Below are 23,340 nucleotides of genomic sequence, written 5' to 3'. Positions count from 1 at the left end.
AATGTCCTAGGATAGTAAATCAGAAAGTGTCCAAGGGCTGACTTAAGCTCTAAAATTAAATTCCCAATTATTTTATAGAATTTGGAAGCTAAAGGCCTCTCCTGAAATTAACTTCATGAAATATCATTTCTTAGAATCAGAAAGAGAGGTATAGAGGTACAGACGGTCCCCGACTTAACGGTTCGACTTCGGATTTTTTGACTTTACAACGGTGTGAAATCTGTAAGCGTTCAGTAGAAATCATACTTTGAATTTGATCTTTTCTGGGGCTAGTGGTTTGTGGTACGACACTCTCATGAGGCCGGGCAGGGGAGCCTGCTGCAGCTCCTCTCAGCCACGCGATCACGAGAGTGAACAACCTATACACTCACAACCATCCTGTACCCACATGACCGTTCCATTTGCACTTTCAGTACAGTCTTCAGTAAATTACATGAAATAATTAATATTTTATTATCAAATAGGCTTTGTGTTAGACGATTTTGTCCAACTGTAGACTAATGTAAGTGTTCTGAGACCATGTCAGGTACGCTAGGCTAAGCCAGTTTCGGTAAGTTACGTGCATTGAATGCATTTATGACTTACAATATTTTTGACTTATGATGGGTTTATGGGGATGTAACCCCATCATAGGTTGAGTAAGTTCTGGGTGCCTGGGTGGCTCAGTTGGTTAAGCGTCTGCCTTGGGCTTGGGTCATGATCCCAGGGTCCTGGGATCGAGTCCTGCATTGGGCTCCCTGCTCAGCAGGCAGTCTGCTTTTCCCCTCTCCCTTCGCCCCTCACCCCCTGCTTGTGCTCTCTCTTTTTCTCAAATAAATAAAATCTTTAAAAAAATAAGTTAAGTTCTGTATATTGAAGAAACGAAATAATGCACTTGACCTCTGAGATATAACTCACCATCCTATGTGTACAGTGTACCCCTCTGTGCTAAGGGAAACAGCAGAGAGCGAAACTGATTACAGAATTATGTTAGGGTCATTCTGTGGAGCTATTTGATTTTATCGTCTGAGATTTTAAAAGAGTAGATAATGATAGGAATATGATCAATCAACAGAGATAATAAATACAAACACATATATACAACATCAGTGGTAAAGATCCCAGGCAAAATATTAATTTTCTTTAAGAAATTTTGGAATCATAGAACTGAGGAATTTAGTCTTGGTGTATTGATGGGAGAGGTCAAGGCAGAAGCACAGTGAAACACTTCCAACAGAAAAGCATTTAGCTTATTCTTAAAGACAGTCAGAGAAGATATCATACTTTCATCACAGAGAATCCCAAGGTTCCTCACTTTTACCCTCCACTCACCCACTTTCTGGACTGCCAGCCAAGGGACTGAGAGTGTCATTTCTATTTGGAGCTTTCTGCAAAGCCTGTCTCTTGTCTCTCTCCCTACCCTAAGTCCTTCTTTGTAGATCCCATCAGTGTAGCTACCTAGATTTTAGCTTCCTGAACTACATATGTGATCCTGTCACTCCGTGTTTGAAAGGTGGATGGCTCACCTTTGCCCACAGGTAAACACTCTTTCCTTAGCAAGACATTCGTGGTCCTTAAGGATCATTCACATCTGGCCTCATCTACCTCTTCAGTCACGTCTCTGGGTACAACTGAAAGGTCCTGTGGATTCTCAAAGCCCATGCCTTTGCTTATGCCTCCTACCAAGAATTTATGCACCCCAACCCCAGGACTCACCTGTCCAAATTCTATTTGTCTTTCCAGGCCCAGTTCAATATTACTATTTTCGTGAAATTTTTCTTGATCCTTTTGAGCAAATAAATGGTTCCTTCCTCTATGCTTAGATAAAATATTGTTCAAATTACTAGTTTAGCATCTATTTTTACTCTTCTTTAAAGAAAAGATTTATTTATATATTTGAGAGAGAGCAAGAGAGCATGAATGGGGGGAGGGGCAGATTGAGAGAACCTTCAAGCAGACTCCCCACTGAGTGCAAAGCTTGACCTGGGGCTCTATCCCACAATCCATGAGATCACTACTTGAGCAGAAACCAAGACTCAGTCGCTCAACCAACTGAGCCACCCAGGCGCCCCTGTTTATACTCTTTTTTTTTTACTGTGTTGGTGTCAGCTGCCACATTTTTAGCACATCAAAGGCAAGGTCTGTCTTACCATCCGGGTACACAGTACCTTAAAAAAGCCTGGTGCATTTTATGCAGTAGATAGACTTCAGCTGTTGAACTGACTGAACTTTTTATATAGTCATTTTGTTGTTGTTCTTTGGGCCAGACTTTAAACTTGATTTTTGTTTACATATTCTTTAGCTTTTCCTTGTTTCTTGACCTCATTGGTAGTGGTGGGACCAACTCAGGTGTAATTATACAGTGAAGAGTTTGACCACAGAGAGGATTCGTCACCAGCTCCTTGGTGCCCAGCTCTGTTCCGTCCTGACTGGCTGACCACAGTCTGCTGCTAATTATGTCAAGAATCATGTTCAGTTTCTGACCTGTCAGTCTCTCCCTATTTCTGTACCCCAACTGGTCACCTCACAAGAGTGTTCTGATGAATGGTCCCAAGGATGAGAAAGTAAAGGCTATGGGTAAAGCCGTGTCAGCAACACTGGCCCAGAAGGCAAACTCGTTAGCTGTGATTTTTCAGATCACTTCTATAGATGCCTTCACAGGTTTATTTTCTAGAATCCCAGACCCTGAAACTATTTAAAAGGACACAGAAATTAAACAGATGCAGCTAAACAACCACTACTCTTACACAGACACTAAAGGCTTTATTCAAACAAGGACATGGATCCAAATAAGTGACTCCTAAAGATCTCAGGAGTGTGTCCATGCCCAACTGAGGCATGGGAAGGGAAGGGGTGGGTATGACGCAGTACAGCCAAACGGACTATCCTGGATTCTAAGTAGTGATTTAAATGCTCCTTTTTGCAATTACATATTTGTAAGTTTGGGTTTCATTAACATCTCTTAAAATCTGTAAGAAAATTTTAAAAAATGTAAACTCGGATGCACCTCTTTTCCCTTCGATAAGAGGTGGACTGAAGCCACCAGAGGCTGATGCATCCAGAGCTGAGGATATCACACCTGTTTTCTCTCAGCAAGCCATCTCTGATTCTTTCATCCTCTTCTTTTCAAAAAATCTTTTATTTATGTATTTGACAGAGAGAGACACAGGGAGAGAGGGAACACAAGCAGGGGGGGGTGGGAGAGGGAGAAGCAGGCTTCCTGCCAAGCAGGGAGCCTGATGCGGGGCTTGATCCCAGGACCCTGGGATCATGCTCTGAGCCGAAGGCAGACAGTTAACTAACTGAGCCACCCAGGCGCCCCTCTTTCAAAGAAAAAGCGAAAAACCATAAAAATATGAAAATTTAGCAGGATCATAGAGAACTTTCCTTTTTCTCCTCTCTCAGAGAGTATCTAAATTGTATGGAGAAGAAAAGGACAGAGAATAGAATTCATTCTGAGATCAAAAAAAGAGATATTTTTAAGGAAAGAAAACCCAGGATAACAAATTATTTCTCGAGCTCTTAAAGTCTTAAGGCATTTGCCTTCATTTTATGCAATGTTCAATGGCACTATTAAAAGAAGCAATGTAGAAAAAAAATAAGGTTGGGCTTAGGTTTTTAAAACACATTTAAACCCTATTTTTCTTCTTATCTGAGATCCACCCGATTTCAACATCAGGGGTTTTGTGAACCTTCCGACAGTCCATTTTTGCTTGTCTCTATCATCGTAAGCAACTCACAATTCAATTTAGTAACATTAAATGGTAGAACCTAAACTATTTTAATAAGGATTTCTCTTAATTGGTTTTAATTCATTAACATCAGTGCATAATTCTTTTTTCCAGCGAATGCATGCTGTCTTCTAACACGGCAAGTCAGTGGGAAACTCAGGCTCACTCACAGACAGCCCTCTTACAGCACAATTAACACAGCTACTGACTCCAGGCAGAGCCCCAGGGACGCGCCCACCGCCATCGGGAAGGAGGCCAGGCTTTCTCTGGAATGCTTCAGTGAAAGGTTACCAGGGGAACATAGCAGGGAATTACTGTAACACAACCAAGGACTTTAATTGATATCTAATTAAGCGGGGCAAAGCGCATACATGTAAGGGGGAGGCTTATATCTTTCTACCATACTGTGGAAATTTTGAATTTTCCCAGCTTCGTTCTTTCAAGACTCAAAGCACACAGATAACATTAAGATTAGTGAACGTGGCTATTGTATTCAGTCACTTCAAAATCTATTTGATCTACAGTTTATTATTATTATTTCTTAAAAGATTTTATTTCAGAGAGAGAGTGAGAGAGAGAGAGAGCCCAAGAGGGGGTAGGGTTAGAGGGAGAAGCAGGCTCCCTGCTGAGCAGGGAGGCCGATGTGGGACTCGATCCCGGGACTCCGGGATCATGACCTGAACCGAAGGCCGTCGCTTAACCAACTGAGCCACCCAGGTGCCCTACAGTTTATTATTTACCAAGGCTATGAATATAAGCAGATTTCTAAAAAAAAAAAAGGTCTGAATCAGGTGTACTCGCACAAGATCTGAGTAATTTCGGGCAAGGCACTTCTTTCTCTTGGTCTTCTTCTTCATTCCTATTTGTACTCAAGTCTGTCAAAGTCCAAGACCACCCCTGGCCAGGGGGACGCCACAGGAAAACAGTGCCCTGTGGCTGGGACTCCCAGCTCTTGAAAAAGCTAACAGATCAACAAGGGCCAAGGGGATGGAGGAGGATCTTCGGGACTGCCTCAGGCGGGAGGGCCTATCCCAGTGGATTTAAGCACTGCTCTCCCAACACACCTTTCTCACCCAGAGAGCTGAGAGAGACAAAGGAGAACAAAAGTACTCCACTATGCCCCAGGGGGAAGAGATGTGTGCGGTGTGGTGAAGACAGGATGGATTCACACAACTGGGTAGAGCATGCAGGCTGACAGGGAGACTTGCTCAGAGGGATCCTGGTGGGGATACCGTGGGTTCAGGGCCAGTTAGAGGGCATCACTAAGCCGGAACTCTGAATGGACAGTGTGGTGTCGTGTCAGCAAAGAGGACACTGTGTCTACAAGGAGTAGGGCTAAATCAGATGAGAATGGAGAGCTCGGCTGATTGAGTTCTTATAGGTTGTTTGCAGAACAGGAGGAATATTTCTGAACCCTGAGCATGTGGTGTGGCCACAGAGAGGATGTGTGACAGTTTGGGTCCTGTCTGATCCAGCCCCAATCCCGTCATTAAAAGTGAAGATGAGGGTTTGTTCCAGGGATGGGTCTTGTGAAGAAGGGTTAGTAGAATTCAGTGTGTGGCTTTCTACTTGTGGAAAAGACTAGACATGAATTTTCAAGCCAAGATCTTCCAAGATCTTCTCTTCCATTTGGTGTTTCAAAGCTCATTTTATATCTTTTTTTTTTTTTAACCCATGCTGCACTTCGCCATGTTTAACATTGCAAATTTCACACATGTATAAAGTCATGCAGATGAATGATTTTACCTTTGCCTGCACCTACATCAGGTGGAGGAATACCAGCTTTAATGAAGGGAAACAGAAATAGGACACTATATAGTTAGATGTAACACACTCATGAGCATGTAAAGCGATATAAAAACACTTATTAAAATGCCAAAGCATGCAAGAAGAATGAAGTGTCCCACATCAGGTACAGGGGACAGAGATATGTTGGTGTTACCCAGGTGTTACCTGGGTGTTACCAGGTGTTACCAAGCTTACCCAGCAATCAAATACACACATTCCTTAGGGTGCATTATCATATTTCCCTCTTATGGAACAAGGCTTAGGGTATTTCAAACCAATTTTTGGGTAGAAATGTCAATTCCTCATGCTAGGGAAGATAATCGAATAAATAACCTTCAAGAAATTCTACAATTTAGTGACATGCAAAATCAGAAAATCTTTTGTAAAATTTTTGGACATTTTCATCAAATCAAAATTTTTTCAAAATAATTTTTTTTAAAGTCGGGAAGGAAGTATTAATTCCTTTTCTTGATACTCTAATGGGACTATTTTGCTTTCTCTGTACCAGACGGCATACCAAAATACAAAGTCCCGTGCTCAAACACAAAACAAATGCACTATTTCATTAGTGTTTCATATTCCTTGCTAGAAATCCTCAACCAGTACGTGGCCTAGCAAACTATCTTCTGGTGTCTCAAGACCAGGACTAGAATTACATCTATGTATTTGCACAAGGATATGTGTGGCGGTGTACGCATACATGTGTGTATCACATGCATGTGTATGTACGTGTGTATGTACACACATGTTAAGTTGTAGACAGGAAAACACATTGCCTTGAACTCTGCCTTCCTGGGTGGCAAAATACTGTAACTTCCCACTCTCAACTCAACATTTTAATGCCAGTTTAAAAATTTCACACAGACTTGGAAAACAAATATCCAATAGTTATCCTAACATGAATTAAATAATTGACTCTATAGATGTCAGGATGGGAAATTACAAACAAGCGTTCGCATTAGGTGGGTAAGATGGATCCTCCACAAGGAAAGAGAAGGCATGCACTCAGGTCAAAGGCCCTGGTCTCGTGACACCTAAGAGTTCCGTCAATTTTATACATATGCATCTTACCTTCATCCACAGTTGTCACCGCCTCCTCTGTTATTTGACTTCCAGATCCTGCTGCTGTTTGTGCATAGAAATAAAACTTGTACCGAGTGCTGAAATTTAAATTTTTTAAAGTCCAGCGTGTCTTGTTGGCAGGAATTTTCAGATCCACCAGGGGGCCTAATTCGTGGGTGCTGTTAACTGGCAATAAGAGACAACAGAGAAGTGCATTCCCCATTAATTGCTGTAGGAATACTATTACAAATAAATGTGTCAAGCAAAAATGTCAAACTTGGATTACATTCCCTGTGTAATGTAATCCATTCACTCCTTGCCTGACATAACTGTCGTTAGCCGTTTACAGCTTCTACATGATCGCAAAACAGGGGGAGATATAGTCCCCACCCGCTTATAAGTGAGGCGAATTTTATGGGTGGATTCCAATAGTATTTCTTTTCTCTGTGTTTTTGCAGGTGGTGTCATGTACTGATAACCCCAAACCTCATCCTCAGAGGTCTTGTGCCAAAGGAACCCCTCTTTTTCTCTTTTTTCTTTTCTTCTTTTTTTTTTTACCATTTTCTAGTTACAGATAACTAATGCCTACCTAATCTAACAACAGCATCCACCCCATGGTCAAAGGTCTGTAGGATTCTACAGACTGCTTGATTTTCGATTTTCAACAGCATATATGTCTTTAGAAAGTCTGATGTGAAGTTCCTTCTAGAACACCACCTGAAGGTATATGCATATATTCTACAGCACTAAAGAAATAACCAGTTTGCATTTTAAGGAAACAGCTAAGTTTTTTTCCTTTTGAAATCATATTCTCCCCTTTCCTTCTCACAGTAACTTACTTGGCTGATATTTTAAGGTGTATTCAGTCAAAATGCCATTCGGGCGGCTCGGTGGGTCCCATTCCAGAGTGAGGGAGTCTAGTGTTGGGTTAACAATCTTCAAAGAGGATGGAGCACTGGGGACTTGGAGTGAGAACACAGAGTCAACAAAAGGGTTTTTGGATGTTTCAGAATGTATTCAGGTGATGTGCTACACCATGTTCACACCATTTACCAAGGTTTTCTGTAACCCACTCTTGCTCCCGATTCAGACAAAAATACACTACCAGAAACCTGTGATGAGAAACCATCCAGCTAATCTCGTCCTCTTTTTTCTCATCATTTCCATTTAGACTCATTAAAGCCATCCTCCAAAATACATAAAGACTTTGCCTTTAGATGAATCCAAACCAATATTTTTAAAAGAGACGGTACTTGTTTTGTGAATGGTGTCTTAATAAAAGCAAACTGGTGAAACTATTCTAACCAGACCTTTGGGTAGATGCAGCTGTGTTCTGGGCTATTAAGAACTGTTTTCTCCAACAAATCAGGTGTCTCCAAGCAGCCAGAACACCCTGCCTGCTGGGCTCTGGGCATGAGCCAGCCTGCCCAGGTGCAGAGTGGTTCTTATCTGGAGAGCTGACAGACGCCCAGAATCTCGTGGTGATGAACAAAAGCTGCGGTGCTGGCAGACCCCCCCCCACCCCCCGCCCCACCAAACTCTGGGGACGACCCACAGGGTGTCAGGTCCACTATGGCTGAGGCTGGCCATATGTGACCAGAGGACAAATGCCTGGTCTTCTTTTATTAATTTCCTCATGAGGATGATGGATGGAGGCAGCTCTTCCTCACGGTCACTAGCTTTTCTACACACCCACATTTCCTAGGCCCATTAATGGCACCCCTGTCTCTCCCGTCACTCTAGCCAGAAACCAAGGAGTCAACCCGAATTTCTCCCTCTGCCTCATTTCCTCCATCTCCTGGGACACTACATCCTGTCAGTTTCACCTCGTACATCTCAACCATATCCATTCCCTACTCTCCTCTCTACCACTGCCCCACTTGAGGCCCTCAGTGGCCTGTGCCTGAGTCCTGGCACATGGTTCTCAGCTTCCCTAAGCCACTCCTCTCAGAATGTGACAATAGCCAAAAACTCTCCCCAGAGAAGTAAACACATATTGCATATAAAGTTAGGGGGTTCATGGGGCGCCTGGGTGGCTCAGTCGTTAAGCATCTGCCTTCAGCTCAGATCATGATCCCAGGGTCCTGGGATCAAGCCCCACATTGGGCTCCCTGCTCCACGGGAAGCCTGCTTCTCCCTCTTCCACTCCCCCTGCTGTGTTCCCTTTCTCCCTGTGTCTCTCTCTGTCAAAAAATAAATAAAATCTTTAAAAAATAAAAAAAATAAAGTTAGGGGGTTCATGGATCTCCCTAAACCCATTTACTGACCTCCTAGGAGACTACAGTCTTCAGGTTAAGAGCCTCTGGCTTCCAGGTTAATACCCATAGCATGTAAGACCATCCATGGTATGGGTCCTCCCTTGCTCACCTTCCTCTCTTTCCTCACCATTCCTGGCTACATGACTTATAGTTCTTGAAGGAGAAGGAGCCATATTGTTTCATACCATCATGTGTGTGGACATACTACTTCCTCTCTTCTTTACCTTTTAATTCGCTGGTCATCTCTACTATGACACCTTCCCTGAACCATCTCAAGGAGCAGTGAGGTTTCACTAGTGAAAGCCTCAAGAGGAAGAAGCCTTCAACCTCTGAAGGAGCAACAGACTGAGGACAAGCAATTGCCATAGGATGGGAGTGGGACACAGGATGACCCTCGGAGGATGATGGGCAGGTGCCAACATCGTGAGCCCTTCAAAGGAGCCAGGACCCAGTTTGTCTGAGAACTACTTGTATCAAAAAGACCTAAGGAATCCACAGAAGTTATCTGGCTCATTTTTAATACGGGCTTGAAGCAAAATTCAAATGGATGAATCCTTATCTTTCTTACTCTACTGTCCCTCTCTCCCTCATCTGCTAGGCTCTGTGTCGCTGGGTCCAAATGCCTTGCGCTCCACCCCTGCATCCATGGATATTTGATCCTCCTTCCCCCTCCCCTTGCAATGGCCCCTTCTTGCAGTGCTTTTCCTTTTCTTCCCAACCCATTTTGTCAAGACTTCCAACCTTCTACCTCATCTCAACTTCAGCAGAAACGATGAAGGTGCACTGGGAAAGAAGTCAACTACAAATGACAGGATTATTTTTCTTCCCAGGTGCTTTTCTTAGGTTATCACATCAGTGCTCATGCTTTTCAGATGAAGGAACCGAGGGTTAGAGAAGTTACAGAACTCCCTGCAGATCAGAAAGTTAATGACCCAAATAAATATCAAATTAGCAAGGTTTCTGACAGTGTGACTAAGTGGGGAGGAAAACTTAAGTCAGGAGAGGATGGCTTGGGGCAGCATTTTGCACTGTGAAGCCTCCCACATACCCTCGGGCCACATACAAGCTGACAGACGCCAGCTTTGTGGGGCCCCTTCTATAATGCAAAGCCTCTCAGGATGTGCCATATGTTCTAGGATCTCAGTCATGTCCGCCCCCTACCTCCTTCTGGAGTATTAAAGACTCTGTCGGGGCTGGCCGGGCCCTCCCCTTTCCCGTTGACCACGCGGACGTTCAATGTGTAGTGGCTGAAGGGCTCCAGCCCAGGCAGCATGCCGTGAGTCTTGCTGCCCTGGAAAGTGAGGATCTTCTTCTCAAGGTGACGTCTGTTTCTCTTAGATGAACTCTGTGCCTTCCAGTAGTAAATCTGAAAGAGTACGGGCAAAAGTCAGGGACAGGTAAGGGAGCAAACAAGATTCCTCCTGCTCACGAGATTCAAGTCTTATGGCTGTATCCTAGATAATGTCCTTGGTGCATTTTAGAAGAAGATTCCTGGCAAAACTGAGAGATATTGATTATGAGGCAAGACAGTAGAAACCTAAACATAATGAGGGAAATGGAATTGAGAATATGTGATGCAGCTGGGCTTTAGACTACTGGGTTGGAGGAGCGTGAGTGAAATAAATGGAACAGCATGACACCCACACAGATCTCTCTAGAACATAAGGGAATGGAAGATGATGGCACGATTGAAGCATCTTACTTATATAAAATATTCTAAAAACAAAAATAACTGGCCAGTATTTACATACTCCTCCAGAGCTAATACAATGTCACGCACGATATATCATTTAGTTTAATCTTAAAAGCCACGGTGAAGCTTTTATTATTATTATTCCTTTAGCACAGATGAACCCCGGACCTCTGAGTGGCTTGCCCCTAGCCACTGGGCAATCAAAAGCCACAGTGGATCCTCCACGCCAAGTCTAGGGCTTTCTTACTAAGCCAAACTGCATCACTTCGTTAAAAATACTTTTTTTTTTTGTATTAAATGGCAGGCACAGGTTTTGGAAAGATGGGTAAGCAAAGGGTCGATTACCTTTGGCTAAAAACCCAGAATTGCTATTTAATAAGTTCTCTTAAATTCTCCTTAGAAGTTTAAAGAGAAGTCAACATATATCCAGAATCTGGCAATGTTAGAGAAAAAAATCCCCGCACAGAATATGATACAGTACCAAAAGGGATCTCTAGGGGGTCAGTGTAAAGGAACCAGAGCCATGACTTTCTTTGTGGGTGCAAAACCAGTTCCTGGCACATCCATCACAAATCTCTACGCATCAGTCTTTCCGTGCTTCCCAAGAACAAAGATAAATGATGGTCATAAGAATGACCCTGGGAGGCGGAGCAAGATGGCGGAGGAGTAGGAGACCTAGATTTCCTCTGGTCTCAGGAATTCAGCTGAATAGGGATCAAACCATTCTGAACACATACGAACTCAACAGGAGATCGAAGAGGAGAGTAGCAACAATTCTCTGAACAGAGAAGCGACCACTTACTGGAAGGTAGGACGTGTGGAGAAGTGAATCCGAGGCGATATTCGGGAGGATAGACGGTGGGGGAGGGGCCTCCGCTGGCCGCTTCTGGCAAGTGATAGAGCCGCGGAGCACAAAATCGGAACTTTTAGAAGTCAGCTCGGCTGAGGGACGTCGCTGCAGTGGCTAAGCAGGGGGTGGAATCCTCCCGGAACAGTGTGATCTCAGGACCCTTGGGGTCACAGAGAGACCGGGGGTGCCTGAGTGTGGCAGAGCTCCCAGGTATCGGAGCGGGGAAGCCGGCTGCAGAGACAGAGCCAAGGCGCGGGCTCTCAGCTCGGGGTTGCCATAAACTGTGATCCGCGGCCCAGTCGGGCCACTGCTCCTCCAGCAGGGACCCAACAAGCAGCAGATCCGGGGAGACTCCCCTTCCTTCCCGGAGAGGAGCGGCGCGGGAACACACCGCAGGGATCTGCTGGGTTTGGAGACTCCACACGGGATCGGGTGCCAGAGATAGAAACACTCGGTCACAGGCCGGGTGAGCACGGAGTGCGGCCGGAGACCGGGGAGACGGGAGTGACTGCTTTTCTCTGGGGACACACTGAGGAGTGGGGCCCCAAATTCTCGGCTCCTCCGGATGAAGATTGGGAGGCCACCATTTTTGCCCTGGTCCTCCAAAGCTGTACCGAGAGCTTGCAGGGAACAAAAGCTCCTGAGAGCAAACCCGAGCAGCTTCCTTAGCCCGGACCGACAAGGGCGGGGCAATTCAGCCTCCGGCAAAGACATTTGGAAACCACAGCAACAGGCCCCTCCCCCAGAAGATCAGCACGAACAGCCAGCAAGCCAAGACCAAGTTTACCGAACAAGGAGAACAAGGAGAACGGGAGAACTCCAGCGCTAGGGGAATACTGCACATAGAATTCATGGCTTTTTTTTTTACCATGATTCATTAGTTCATCAAAGTTAATTTTTGTTAACTGTTTTTTTTTATTTTTCTTTTTCCCTTTTTCAACCAACATCTTATCAATCCCTTTTTAAAAAAAAATTTTTTTTATTTTTCATTTTTAGAGTCATATTTTATCCCTTCATAGTAGTTACCCTTATTTTTGGCATATATATATAAGTTGTTCTCTCTTCAAAATTTTGAGGTACAGTTTCTTCTAACAGATCAAAATATACCCTAAATCACTAGTGTATGGCTTTGTTCTAGTCTCCTGCCTGATCACATTCTCTCCCTTTTTCCTTTTTTTTTTTCCTTAAATCTTCTTTCTTTTTTCAAACATCTTATCAAGTCCTTTTATAAAATCTTTTATAATTTTCATCTTTACACTCATCTTCCATCCCTTCATTGTATCAACCCTTATTTTGTACATTTATGTCTTTCTTCCTTTAAAATTTTAGGAGGCACTTTTTTCTAACAGACCAAAATACGCCCAAAATCTAGTGTGTGGCACTAATCTACGCACTAACCTGATCATATTTGATCATATTCTGCTTTATTTGTATTGTTCTGTTTTTGTTGTTATCTTTTTTTTCTTTTTTTTTCTCTTTCTTTTTTCTTTCTTTCCCTTTCTTTTCCCCTGGTTTCAGGTCTTTTCTGATTTGTATAGAGTATATTTGCTGGGGACGTTGTAAACCTGTTAGCATTTTGTTCTCTCATTCATCTATTCTGCTCTGGACAAAATGACAAGACGAAAAAAATCACCTCAGCAAAAAGAACAAGAGGTAGTACCGTCAGCCAGGGACCTACTCAATACGGACATTAGTACGATGTTGGACCTAGAGTTCAGAATCATGACTTTAAAGATACTAGCTGGGCTTGAAAAAAGCATGGAAGTTATTAGAGAAACCCTTTCTGGAGAAATAAAAGAACTAAAATCTAACCAAGTCAAAATCAAAAAGGCTATTGATGAGGTGCAATCAAAAATGGGGGCACTAAATGCTAGGATAAATGAGGCAGAAGAGAGAATCAGTGATATAGAAGACCAAATGATGGAAAGTAAAGAGGCTGAGAAAAAGAGAGAGAAACAAGAGGATCACAAGGGCAGAATTCGAGAGATAAGTGATTCGATAAGACAAAACAACATTAGAATAATTGGGATCCCAGAAGAAGAAGAGAGAGAGAGAGAGGGGCAGAAGGTATATTGGAGCAAATAATAGCAGAGAACTTCCCTAATGTGAGGAAGGAAACAGGCATCAAAATCCAGGAGGCACAGAGAACCCCTCTCAAAATCAATAAAAATAGGTCAACACCCCGACATCTAATAGTAAAACTTACGAGTCTCAGAGACAAAGAGAAAATCCTGAAAGCAGCTCGGGAGAAGAGATATGTAACCTACAATGGTAGAAACATTAGATTGGCAACAGACCTATCCACAGAGACCTGGCAGGCCAGAAAGGACTGGCAAGATATCTTCAGAGCACTAAACGAGAAAAATATGCAGCCAAGAATACTATATCCAGCTAGGCTGTCATTGAAAATAGAAGGAGAGATAAAAAGCTTCCAGAACAAACAAAAACTAAAGGAATTTGCAAACACAAAACCAGCCCTCCAAGAAATATTGAAAGGGGTCCTCTAAGCAAAGAGAGAGCCTAAAAGCAGCAAAGATCAGAAAGGAACACAGACAACATACAGTAACAGTCACCTTACAGGCAATACAACGGCATTAAATTCATACCTTTCAATAGTTACCCTGAATGTAAATGGGCTAAGTGCCCCAATCAAAAGACACAGGCTATCAGATTGGATTAAAAAACAAGACCCATCAATATGCTGTCTGCAAGACACTCATTTTAGACCCAAAGACACCCCCAGATTTAAAGTGAGGGGGTGGAAAACCATTTACCATGATAATGGACACCAAAAGAAAGCTGGGGTGGCAATCTTTATATCAGACAAACTAGATTTTAAACCAAAGACTGTAATAAGAGATGAGGAAGGACACTATATCCTACTTAAAGGGTCTATCCAACAAGAAGATCTCACAATTGTAAATATCTATGCCCCAAACATGGGAGCAGCCACTTTTATAAGGCAATTAATAACAAAAGCGAAGAAATACATTGACAACAATACAATAATAGTGGGGGACTTTAACACCCCCCTGACTGAAATGGACAGATCATCTAAGCAAAAGATCAACAAGGAAATAAAGACTTTAAAGGACACACTGGACCAAATGGACTTCACAGACATATTCAGAACATTCCATCCCAAAGCAACGGAATACACATTCTTCTCTAGTGCCCATGGAACATTCTCCAGAATGGATCACATCCTAGGTCACAAATCAGGTCTCAACCAGTACCAAAAGATTGGGATCATTCCCTCCATATTTTCAGACCACAATGCTTTGAAACTAGAACTCAATCACAAGAGGAAAGTTGGAAAGAACTCAAATACATGGAGGCTAAAGAGCATCCTACTAAAGAATGAATGGGTCAACCAGGAAATTAAAGAAGAATTAAAAAAATTCATGGAAACCAATGAAAATGAAAACACAACTGTCCAAAATCTTTGGGATACAGCAAAGGCAGTCCTGAGAGGAAAGTATATAGCAATACAAGCCTTTCTCAAGAAACAAGAAAGGTCTCAAATACACAACCTAACCCTACACCTAAAGGAGCTGGAGAAAGAATAGCAAATAAAGCCTAAACCCAGCAGGAGAAGAGAAATAATAAAGATCAGAGCAGAAATCAATGAACTAGAAACCAAAAGAACAGTAGAACAGATCAACGAAACTAGGAGCTGGTTCTCTGAAAGAATTAACAAGATTGATAAACCCGTGGCCAGACTTATCAAAAAGAAAAGAGAAATGACCCAAATCAACAAAATCATGAATGAAAGAGGAGAGATCACAACCAACACCAAAGAAATACAAACAATTATAAGAACATATTACGAGCAACTCTATGCCAGCAAATTAGATAACCTGGAAGAAATGGGTGCACTCCTAGAGATCTATCAACTACCAATATTGAACCAGGAAGAAATAGAAAACCTGAACAGACCTATAACCACTAAGGAAATTGAAGCAGTCATCAAAAGTCTCCCAAGAAACAAAAGCCCAGGGCCAGATGGCTTCCCAGGGGAATTCTAGCAGACATTTAAAGAAGAATTAATACCTATTCTCCTGAAACTGTTCTAAAAAATAGAAATGGAAGGAAAACTTCCAAACTCATTTTATGAGGCCACCATTACCTTGATCCCAAAAGCAGACAAAGACCCCATCAAAAAGGAGAATTACAGACCAATATCCTTGATGAACATGGATGCAAAAATTCTCACCAAAATACTAGCCAATAGGATCCAACAGTACATTAAAAGGATTATTCACCACGACCAAGTGGGATTTATCCCTGGGTGGCAAGGCTGGTTCAACATCCGCAAATCAATCAATGTGATACAATACATTAACAAAAGAAAGAACAAGAATCATATGATCCTCTCAATAGATGCAGAAAAAGCATTTGACAAAGTACAGCATCCTTTCTTGATCAAAACTCTTCAGAGTATAGGGATAGAGGGTACATACCTCAATATCATAAAAGCCATCTATGAAAACCCTACAGCGAATATCATTCTCAATGGGGAAAGGCTGAGAGCTTTTCCCCTAAGGTCAGGAACACGGCAGGGATGTCCACTCTCATCACTGCTATTCAACATAGTATTAGAAGTCCTAGCCACGGCCATCAGACAACAAAAAGAAATCAAAGGCATCCAAATCGGCAAAGAGGAAGTCAAACCCTCACTCTTTGCAGATGATATGATACTTTATGTGGAAAACCGAAAAGACTCCACCCCAAAACTGCTAGAACTCATACAGGAATTCAGTAAAGTAGCAGGATATAAAATCAATGCACAGAAATCAGTGGCATTCCTATACACCAACAACAAGACAGAAGAGAGACAAATCAAGGAGTCGATCCCATTTACAATTGCACCCAGAACCATAAGATACCTAGGAATAAATTTAACCAAAGAGGCAAAGGATCTGTACTCAGAAAACTATAAAATACTCATGAAAGAAATTGAAGAAGACACAAAGAAATGGAAAAACGTTCCATGCTCATGGATTGGGAGAATCAACATTGTGAAGATGTCAATGCTACCTAGAGCAATCTACACATTCAATGCAATCCCCATCAAAATACCATCCACTTTTTTCAAAGAAATGGAACAAATAATCCTAAAATTTCTATGGAACCAGAAGAGACCCCGAATAGCCAGAGGAATCTTGAAAAAGAAAAGCAAAGCTGGCGGCATCACAATTCCGGACTTCCAGCTCTATGACAAAGCTGTCATCATCAAGACAGTATGGTACTGGCACAAAAACAGACACATAGATCAATGGAACAGAATAGGGAGCCCAGAAATGGACCCTCAACTCTATGGTCAACTTATCTTTGACAAAGCAGGAAAGAATGTCCAATGGAAAAAAGACAGTCTCTTCAACAAATGGTGTTGGGAAAATTGGACAGCCACATGCAGAAGAATGAAAGTGGACCATTTCCTTACACCACACACAAAAATAGACTCCAAATGGTTGAAAGACCTAAACGTGACACAGGAGTCCATCAAAATCCTAAAGGAGAACACAGGTAGCAACCTCTTCGACCTCAGCCGCAGGAACTTCTTCCTAGAAACATTGCCAAAGGCACGGGAAGCCAGGGCAAAAATGAAGTATTGGGATTTCATCAAGATAAAAAGCTTTTGCACAGCAAAAGAAACAGTCCACAAAACCAAAAGACAACCGACAGAATGGGAGAAAATATTTGCAAATGACATATCAGATAAAGGGCTAGTATCCAAAATCTATAAAGAACTTATCAAACTCAGCACCCAAAGAACAAATAATGCAATCAAGAAATGGGCAGAAGACATGAACAGACATTTTTGCAAAGAAGACATCCAAATGGCCAACAGGCACATGAAAAAGTGCTCAACATCGCTCGGCATCAGGGAAATCCAAACCAAAACCTCAATGAGATACCACCTCACACCCGTCAGAATGGCTAAAATTAACAAGTCAGGGAACGACAGATGTTGGCGGGGATGTGGAGAAAGGGGAACCCTCCTATACTGTTGGTGGGAATGCAAGCTGGTGCAACCACTCTGGAAAACAGTATGGAGGTTCCTCGAACAGTTGAAATTAGAGCTACCATTCGATCCAGCAATTGCACTACTGGGTATTTACCACAAAGATACAAATGTAGGGACCCGAAGGGGTATGTGCACCCCAATGTTTATAGCAGCAATGTCCACAATAGCCAAACTGTGGAAAGAGCCAAGATGCCCATCGACAGATGAATGGCTAAAGAAGATGTGGTATATATACACAATGGAATATTATGCAGCCATCAAAAGGAATGAGATCTTGCCATTTGCAACAACGTGGATGGATTTGGAGGGTCTTATGCTGAGTGAAATAAGTCAATCAGAGAAAGACATGTATCATATGACCTCACTGATATGAGGAATTCTTAATCTCAGGAAACAAACTGAGTGTTACTGGAGTGGTTGGGGGTGGGAGGGATGGGGTGGCTGGGTGATGGACATTGGGGAGGGTATGTGCTACGGTGAGCGCTGTGAATTGTGCAAGACTGTTGAATCACAGATCTGTACTTCTGAAACAAATAACGCAACATATTTTAAGAAAAAAGAAAAAGAAGAAGATAACAGGAGAGGAAGAATGAAGGGGAGTAAGTCAGAGGGGGAGACGAACCATGAGAGACAATGGACTCTGAAAAACAAACTGAGGGTTCTAGAGGGGAGGAGGGTAGGGGGATGGGTTAGCCCGGTGATGGGTATTAAAGAGGGCACGTTCTGTGTGGAGCACCAGGTGTTATGCACAAACAATGAATCATGGAACACTACATCAAAAACTAATGATGTAATATATGGTGATTAACATAACAATAAAAAAAAAAGAATGACCCTGTTGGGACTATATGAGTTTGAAGTATAATCTGAATGATTTTTTAAAAAAAATGCCTACATTATTTTCAGGACAATTTTGTGTGTTTAACACATGTGGTCAGTATTGCTTTAAAGCTAGGTGCATTTGGTTGTATTTTTGTTTTTTAAACACTAATTTTCCCCACTTTGTGCCTCTGTTAATTGTTTAGCTGGAAGAATTTTAGGCCATCTGTGGGGAAAAATGGAGAAAAACTTTCTTACACGCCACCCCCCACCACCACTTTGGATGCAGTGAGGTTTTGCTTCTGCTCTAGCTGGGGTTCTTGAGACATGGCCTGTCTGAGGTGATAAACCAGATGAATTCTCAAGGCCTCTGATCAAAAGAAGTGCATCTGGCATTCGCTGAAGGTCTGTTCCTACAGAAAAAAAGCAAAAAAATCTCCCTTCACTTGCCCGATAGCCTTGCAGGTGTCCTCGGATACTTTTCAGAGGTACGGGGTCCCAGTGCACCTCAGCTAAGGTACTGTTGACCACGTTCACATGCACATTTCCGGGAGCCACCATTGGGACTAGGGAAAAACAGGAAAGGGGGCAGAAGTATCAACGTTATTTTGCAATTTCATGCAAAAATGCCACTAACAATTTTCGCTTGACGTATGACCCAGCTTTATTCTACGGATTATCAAGGATTGAGAGTAGATTTTTTTTTTTTTTTTGGTATCTGTTCATCTGACTTGGTGAGAATAATGTATCTTTTTAAAAGTAACGACACTTGACATTCTCAACCTATTTTTTACATAGCAGGCTGTTTGCATTCAGGAATGTTCAGCAAAATAATTGCCACCTCCGTCCCTCCTAGTCTACGCACCCCCTGGACATGGCCTTGGCTTGCACCTTGGTAAGTCTGTGTTGCTGGTATAAAGGAAAGTATCACTGAAACAGCATTGAACACTTACGGTCTTCTCCAGAATGCCCCATGACCACGGCTGGCTCTGGAGCAAACCCCACGTCATTCAGGGCCTGCACTTTTATCAGGTATGGAACGAAGGTTGGTGTGCCCGAGACAATATATTTGGATACATTTGCCACCACCACAGACGTCCATTCATCGTCACCATCTTTCTGGCGCCAGCTCACTTTGTACTGAAGGCCTGGACCGTTAGATTCGAAACCATTCAAGGGCTGTAAGAAAAGCCAAATAATCAGAGCTTATAAAACAGACAGACTGAGCAACCTTCTCCCCGGAACACCAAAATTTAATTTCCAGACTTAAGGAAAGTGAGCACTGAAATGCTAAAATGCTAGCTATTAACAATGCCTTCCAGGGACCTTTTATCTTTTTTTTTTCATTCGTGATGAGATTCAAAGCTTGTTTGGGATCAACATTTCAAAGGTTGTTAATTTCTATCTTGAAGTTGTACATACCACATAAGCCTCTCAAACTTGGCTCCACAGTCAAGGGTGGGTGACTTAGAGCATTTCAGTTACACAGTTTCCTTTATATATCCCTGTCTGTGTGACAGTACATCATTGTCTATTTTACTTAGAGCCAGAAGCTTGTGAACTGCTTCTTTCTTTATTAAAAAAAAAAAAAAAAGTTGGCTTGTTGGGGCACCTGGCTGGCTCTGTCGGAGGAGCGTGTGAACTCTTGATCTCAGGGTTGTGGGTTCAAGCCCCACAGTGGGTGTAGAGAGTACTTAAAATAAAATCTTAAAAAAACATTGGCTTGTCAGTCTATCCTGTTTTACACGTCAGTATGTATATAAATATGTACAAGTACGTATGCATATAAGTGTGCATGCATAGGTCTATTAAAATAAGTTTTAAAATCACCCAAGTGAATATATGTTAATTTTCCAAATCCAGAAAATATGAATAAACCAGAAAAAAGAGAGAAAAGCAGAGGCAGAAGAAGAAGTTGACTACTTGGAATAGCTTGGTACAGGTCTTATACATCTTGTACCAAGATGTACAGCTTGGTACATCTTCTAGATGGTTCTCTATGATGATGATAATACCAGCTAGCATTTGTTGAGCACATATATGTGCTAGGCACTGTTCTAGGGGCCTCTATGTATTTATTCCTTGAATTGTGTGAGGTTGGTTCTATGACTAGTCCCATCATACAGATACATAATGGTGATGTTAAGCAACTGGCTTAAAGTCACACCGTGAGTGGCAAAGCTGGGATTTGCATCCATTCATTTGGGCTCCAAGGATTAAGCTTTTAACTGCTACACAATAATATCTCTTAAAGAAAGAGATATAATACATATTTTTCCCCCAAATGGATGAAATGGGATTTTAATACAGACATTGTTTGTAGAGGGAGAGAGAGAGCGAGCACCCAAGTGGGAGGGTGGAGGGCAGAGGGAGAGGGAGAATTGCAAGCAGCCCCTCGATGCAGGGTTCAGTCTCATGACCCTGAAACCGTGACCAGAGACGAAATCAAGAGTCAGATGCTTAACCAACTGAGCCATCCATACGCCCCAATACAGACATTGTTTAAAAACACTTCCCCCCCCCCACTCTAAGATACACTGAGAAAAGCTGAAGCCTTCATGCTGAGCTCACCTTCCAGGTAATCACCAAATTATCAGGCTCTGATCCCAGTCCTTCCACAGCTGTGGGATTTGTATCAGGTTCTGGAAGTTAAGCAGCCACATATGTGTAAGTTTGGATCTTTTTTTTTTTAAACAGTGGAAAACTTTTCATTTCCTGTCACAGAAGCCTCACTTTACCTGCGGCTTTAGTCAAATACTGTTCAGATGCCTCACTGGGCAAGCTCCTCCCGAGGCTGTTCACGGCCATCACTCTGAAGGAGTAGTTCACGTAAGGCGACAGCTTCAGCTGGGCTGTGGTCTGCATTCCAGAAACCTCGGTTTGGTGGTGCCACAGCCCTGCCTCGTGCATTGCATCTTCATATTCAATGATGAATTCTGGCCACGACACACACACACAGAACCCAAGACAGTGAGGTCAGCCACCCAAGGGTAGGTTCGAGGATAACGAACAGAACAATTTAACAAGAGTAGCTGAACATTGATTATTTCACTTTCAAGAAAAATTCTGTAAGAACATTTTGATTTAAGAGTTCTATCAGTATCCTCAATATTTAAGCATACCCAATAATATTTAGTACTCTTTCTCTAGCATGCTGAGTTGAGTTACTTAAATCTGTTTAGAAGTGGTCTCCATATCCTTAGGAAAGTTTCAATATATGAAAAGATGGTTAGGGTTTCTTTTTTTCTTTCATAATAGGAGAAATTAAAGATAGTGAGATACTACTTTCCACTAAACAGACTGGCAGCAATCAAAAGTTCAACATACTTTATTGACTATTACACAGGGAAACAAGCATTCTCCTACGTTCTTCCTGGGAAGTGTAAATTGGCACAACTTCTATAGAGGACAATTTAGAACACCTCACAATATTCAACTCAAATATCCTTTGATTGAGAAATGATACTCCTACCAATTTATTTTGAATAAATGTGCTCATGCGTATGCTCAGAGGCACATGAAAAAGAATCCACATTACATCATTGTTTGCAGCTGAAACAAGCTAATTGCAAACAACCTAAATGTTTAGCACCAGGACACTGATCAAATAAATTATGGTGTATCCACACAGTGGAATATTCTGCAGCTGTAAAAACTGAAGGGGGCTACTCCGTATGCCACCGAAATGGAATGATTTCTGAACTACATTGTTAAGTGTAACCAAGTAGGATACAGAACAGTGTGGAACACTTGGGTAAGAGCACAAAGATGGGCTGTAATGTACACACACACCTATATCCTTGAATATACACGTATTGCCTCCTGGAGGATACACACTGGGGTCTTGGAGAAAGTGGGAGTTAGAGGTAGGAGGAAGACTTACTTTTTAGTGCATACCCTTTTGCATCTACTACAAATTTGTGGCATGTATATGGTTTACCCTCATAAAAAAATAGGTATTTAGATATTTACTAATTGCCTATAATGTGCCCATGTACCGTGATGTGAATTACAGATACAAAGACGAAGTAGAAATGCTCTGTGTTCCAGTGCTCTGAAGCTAAGTAGCTTGAGTTCGCCTTTCAATCTCCATTCACTGGCTGGTGATCTCCAGTCCCATAAACTGGTGACTTGCACATATCTCTCGGCAGCCCCTGCCTCTCCCGTGAACTGCACACTTGGGCAGCTCATTGACTCAACAACTCCATCTGCTTCTCTCTGACAGCATGACACACTGGTTACGGCCAGGAGTGATCCCGATCTTCCTCCCCGGCTGGCAGTGACAACTCAGCTCAAAACCTTGAAGCCCGTCTTAGATCCCCTCTTTGTTTCCTACTCTCCATAGTTTTGTTGGCTGTACCTTTAAAACATGCAAAATCTGACCACTGTTGAGCACCTCCATCCCTCTCAGCCCTAACCCAAGCCACTGTTCTCTCTCTCTCTCTCTCCTGTGAATCACTGCAAAACCTCCCAGCTCATGAGTTCCCAGATTTTCTCAGCTCATGGTGCATGCAGCATCTCAGTAATTTTCTTCATGGTTTCCTTAGGCCAAAAGAAATATCTAACACTTCCACGTAAGTGGTTAGGTCCACAGAACTTAATAAATTTTCATGCCTTCACAACTTAAAACCTATTCGGCACTGCACAGCTTCTCGAACCTTGTTAAGATACCACCTTCCTCATTCCCTGTTACACACTGATTTTCATGCGGTACTTGCTTTTTACCACAGCAAAGGCTTTGCAGGCACGGCATCATCACAATATGGTACCACAATATTGTAGGGCAACCGTAAGCTGCCTTGATCTCGTACTTCATGTGGCGTCTGACAGATGTGACTGTTTTTTAAACATCAAAATTTAAAAGTCAAAAACTTAAAACATATCCTGAGGCACCCTTGTTAGTTTGCTGAGGTTCTACAGGGTACTTCACAGAGAACTGTGGTCCTACCTGGTCTCCCTGCTTCCCCTCTTGTTCTTCTATAGACCATTTTCACTTTTTTTTTTAAAGATTTATTTATTTGAGCGAGAGAGAGAGAGAGAGAGAACACGTGCGTGCATGAGCGGGAGGGGCAGAGGGAGAAAGAATCTCAAGCAGACTCTGCACTCAGCACGGAGCCCGACACGGGGCT

At 42.5% G+C, this 23,340-nt stretch overlaps 1 protein-coding gene across 15 annotated transcripts in view; it reads right to left on the bottom strand.

Moving 5' to 3' along the window:
• Positions 1 to 23,340, bottom strand: part of NRCAM (neuronal cell adhesion molecule) — a 287,773-nt gene that overhangs the window by 18,903 nt on the left and 245,530 nt on the right. For 10 of the 15 annotated variants that reach the window (XM_073898647.1, XM_073898652.1, XM_073898656.1 and 7 more), the window contains 8 exons: positions 20,950 to 21,147; positions 20,783 to 20,853; positions 19,165 to 19,390; positions 18,662 to 18,777; positions 9,980 to 10,184; positions 7,400 to 7,522; positions 6,570 to 6,746; positions 5,457 to 5,492 (listed from right to left, as the gene is read on the bottom strand). In XM_073898647.1, the coding sequence (XP_073754748.1) occupies positions 5,457 to 5,492; positions 6,570 to 6,746; positions 7,400 to 7,522; positions 9,980 to 10,184; positions 18,662 to 18,777; positions 19,165 to 19,390; positions 20,783 to 20,853; positions 20,950 to 21,147 (1,152 nt within the window). The remainder of the gene's footprint in view (positions 1 to 5,456; positions 5,493 to 6,569; positions 6,747 to 7,399; positions 7,523 to 9,979; positions 10,185 to 18,661; positions 18,778 to 19,164; positions 19,391 to 20,782; positions 20,854 to 20,949; positions 21,148 to 23,340) is intronic. The other 5 variants (XM_073898653.1, XM_073898657.1, XM_073898658.1 and 2 more) reach the window with 1 other exon arrangement.

This window comes from Callorhinus ursinus, unplaced genomic scaffold, assembly GCF_003265705.2.
Source record: "Callorhinus ursinus isolate GAN/ISIS: 27379988/994484 unplaced genomic scaffold, GSC_fseal_2.0 scaffold12, whole genome shotgun sequence".
Lineage (NCBI taxonomy): Eukaryota > Metazoa > Chordata > Mammalia > Carnivora > Otariidae > Callorhinus > Callorhinus ursinus.
Note: the sequence above shows the minus strand (reverse complement) of the source record. Positions and strands in the feature narration are given on the sequence as shown.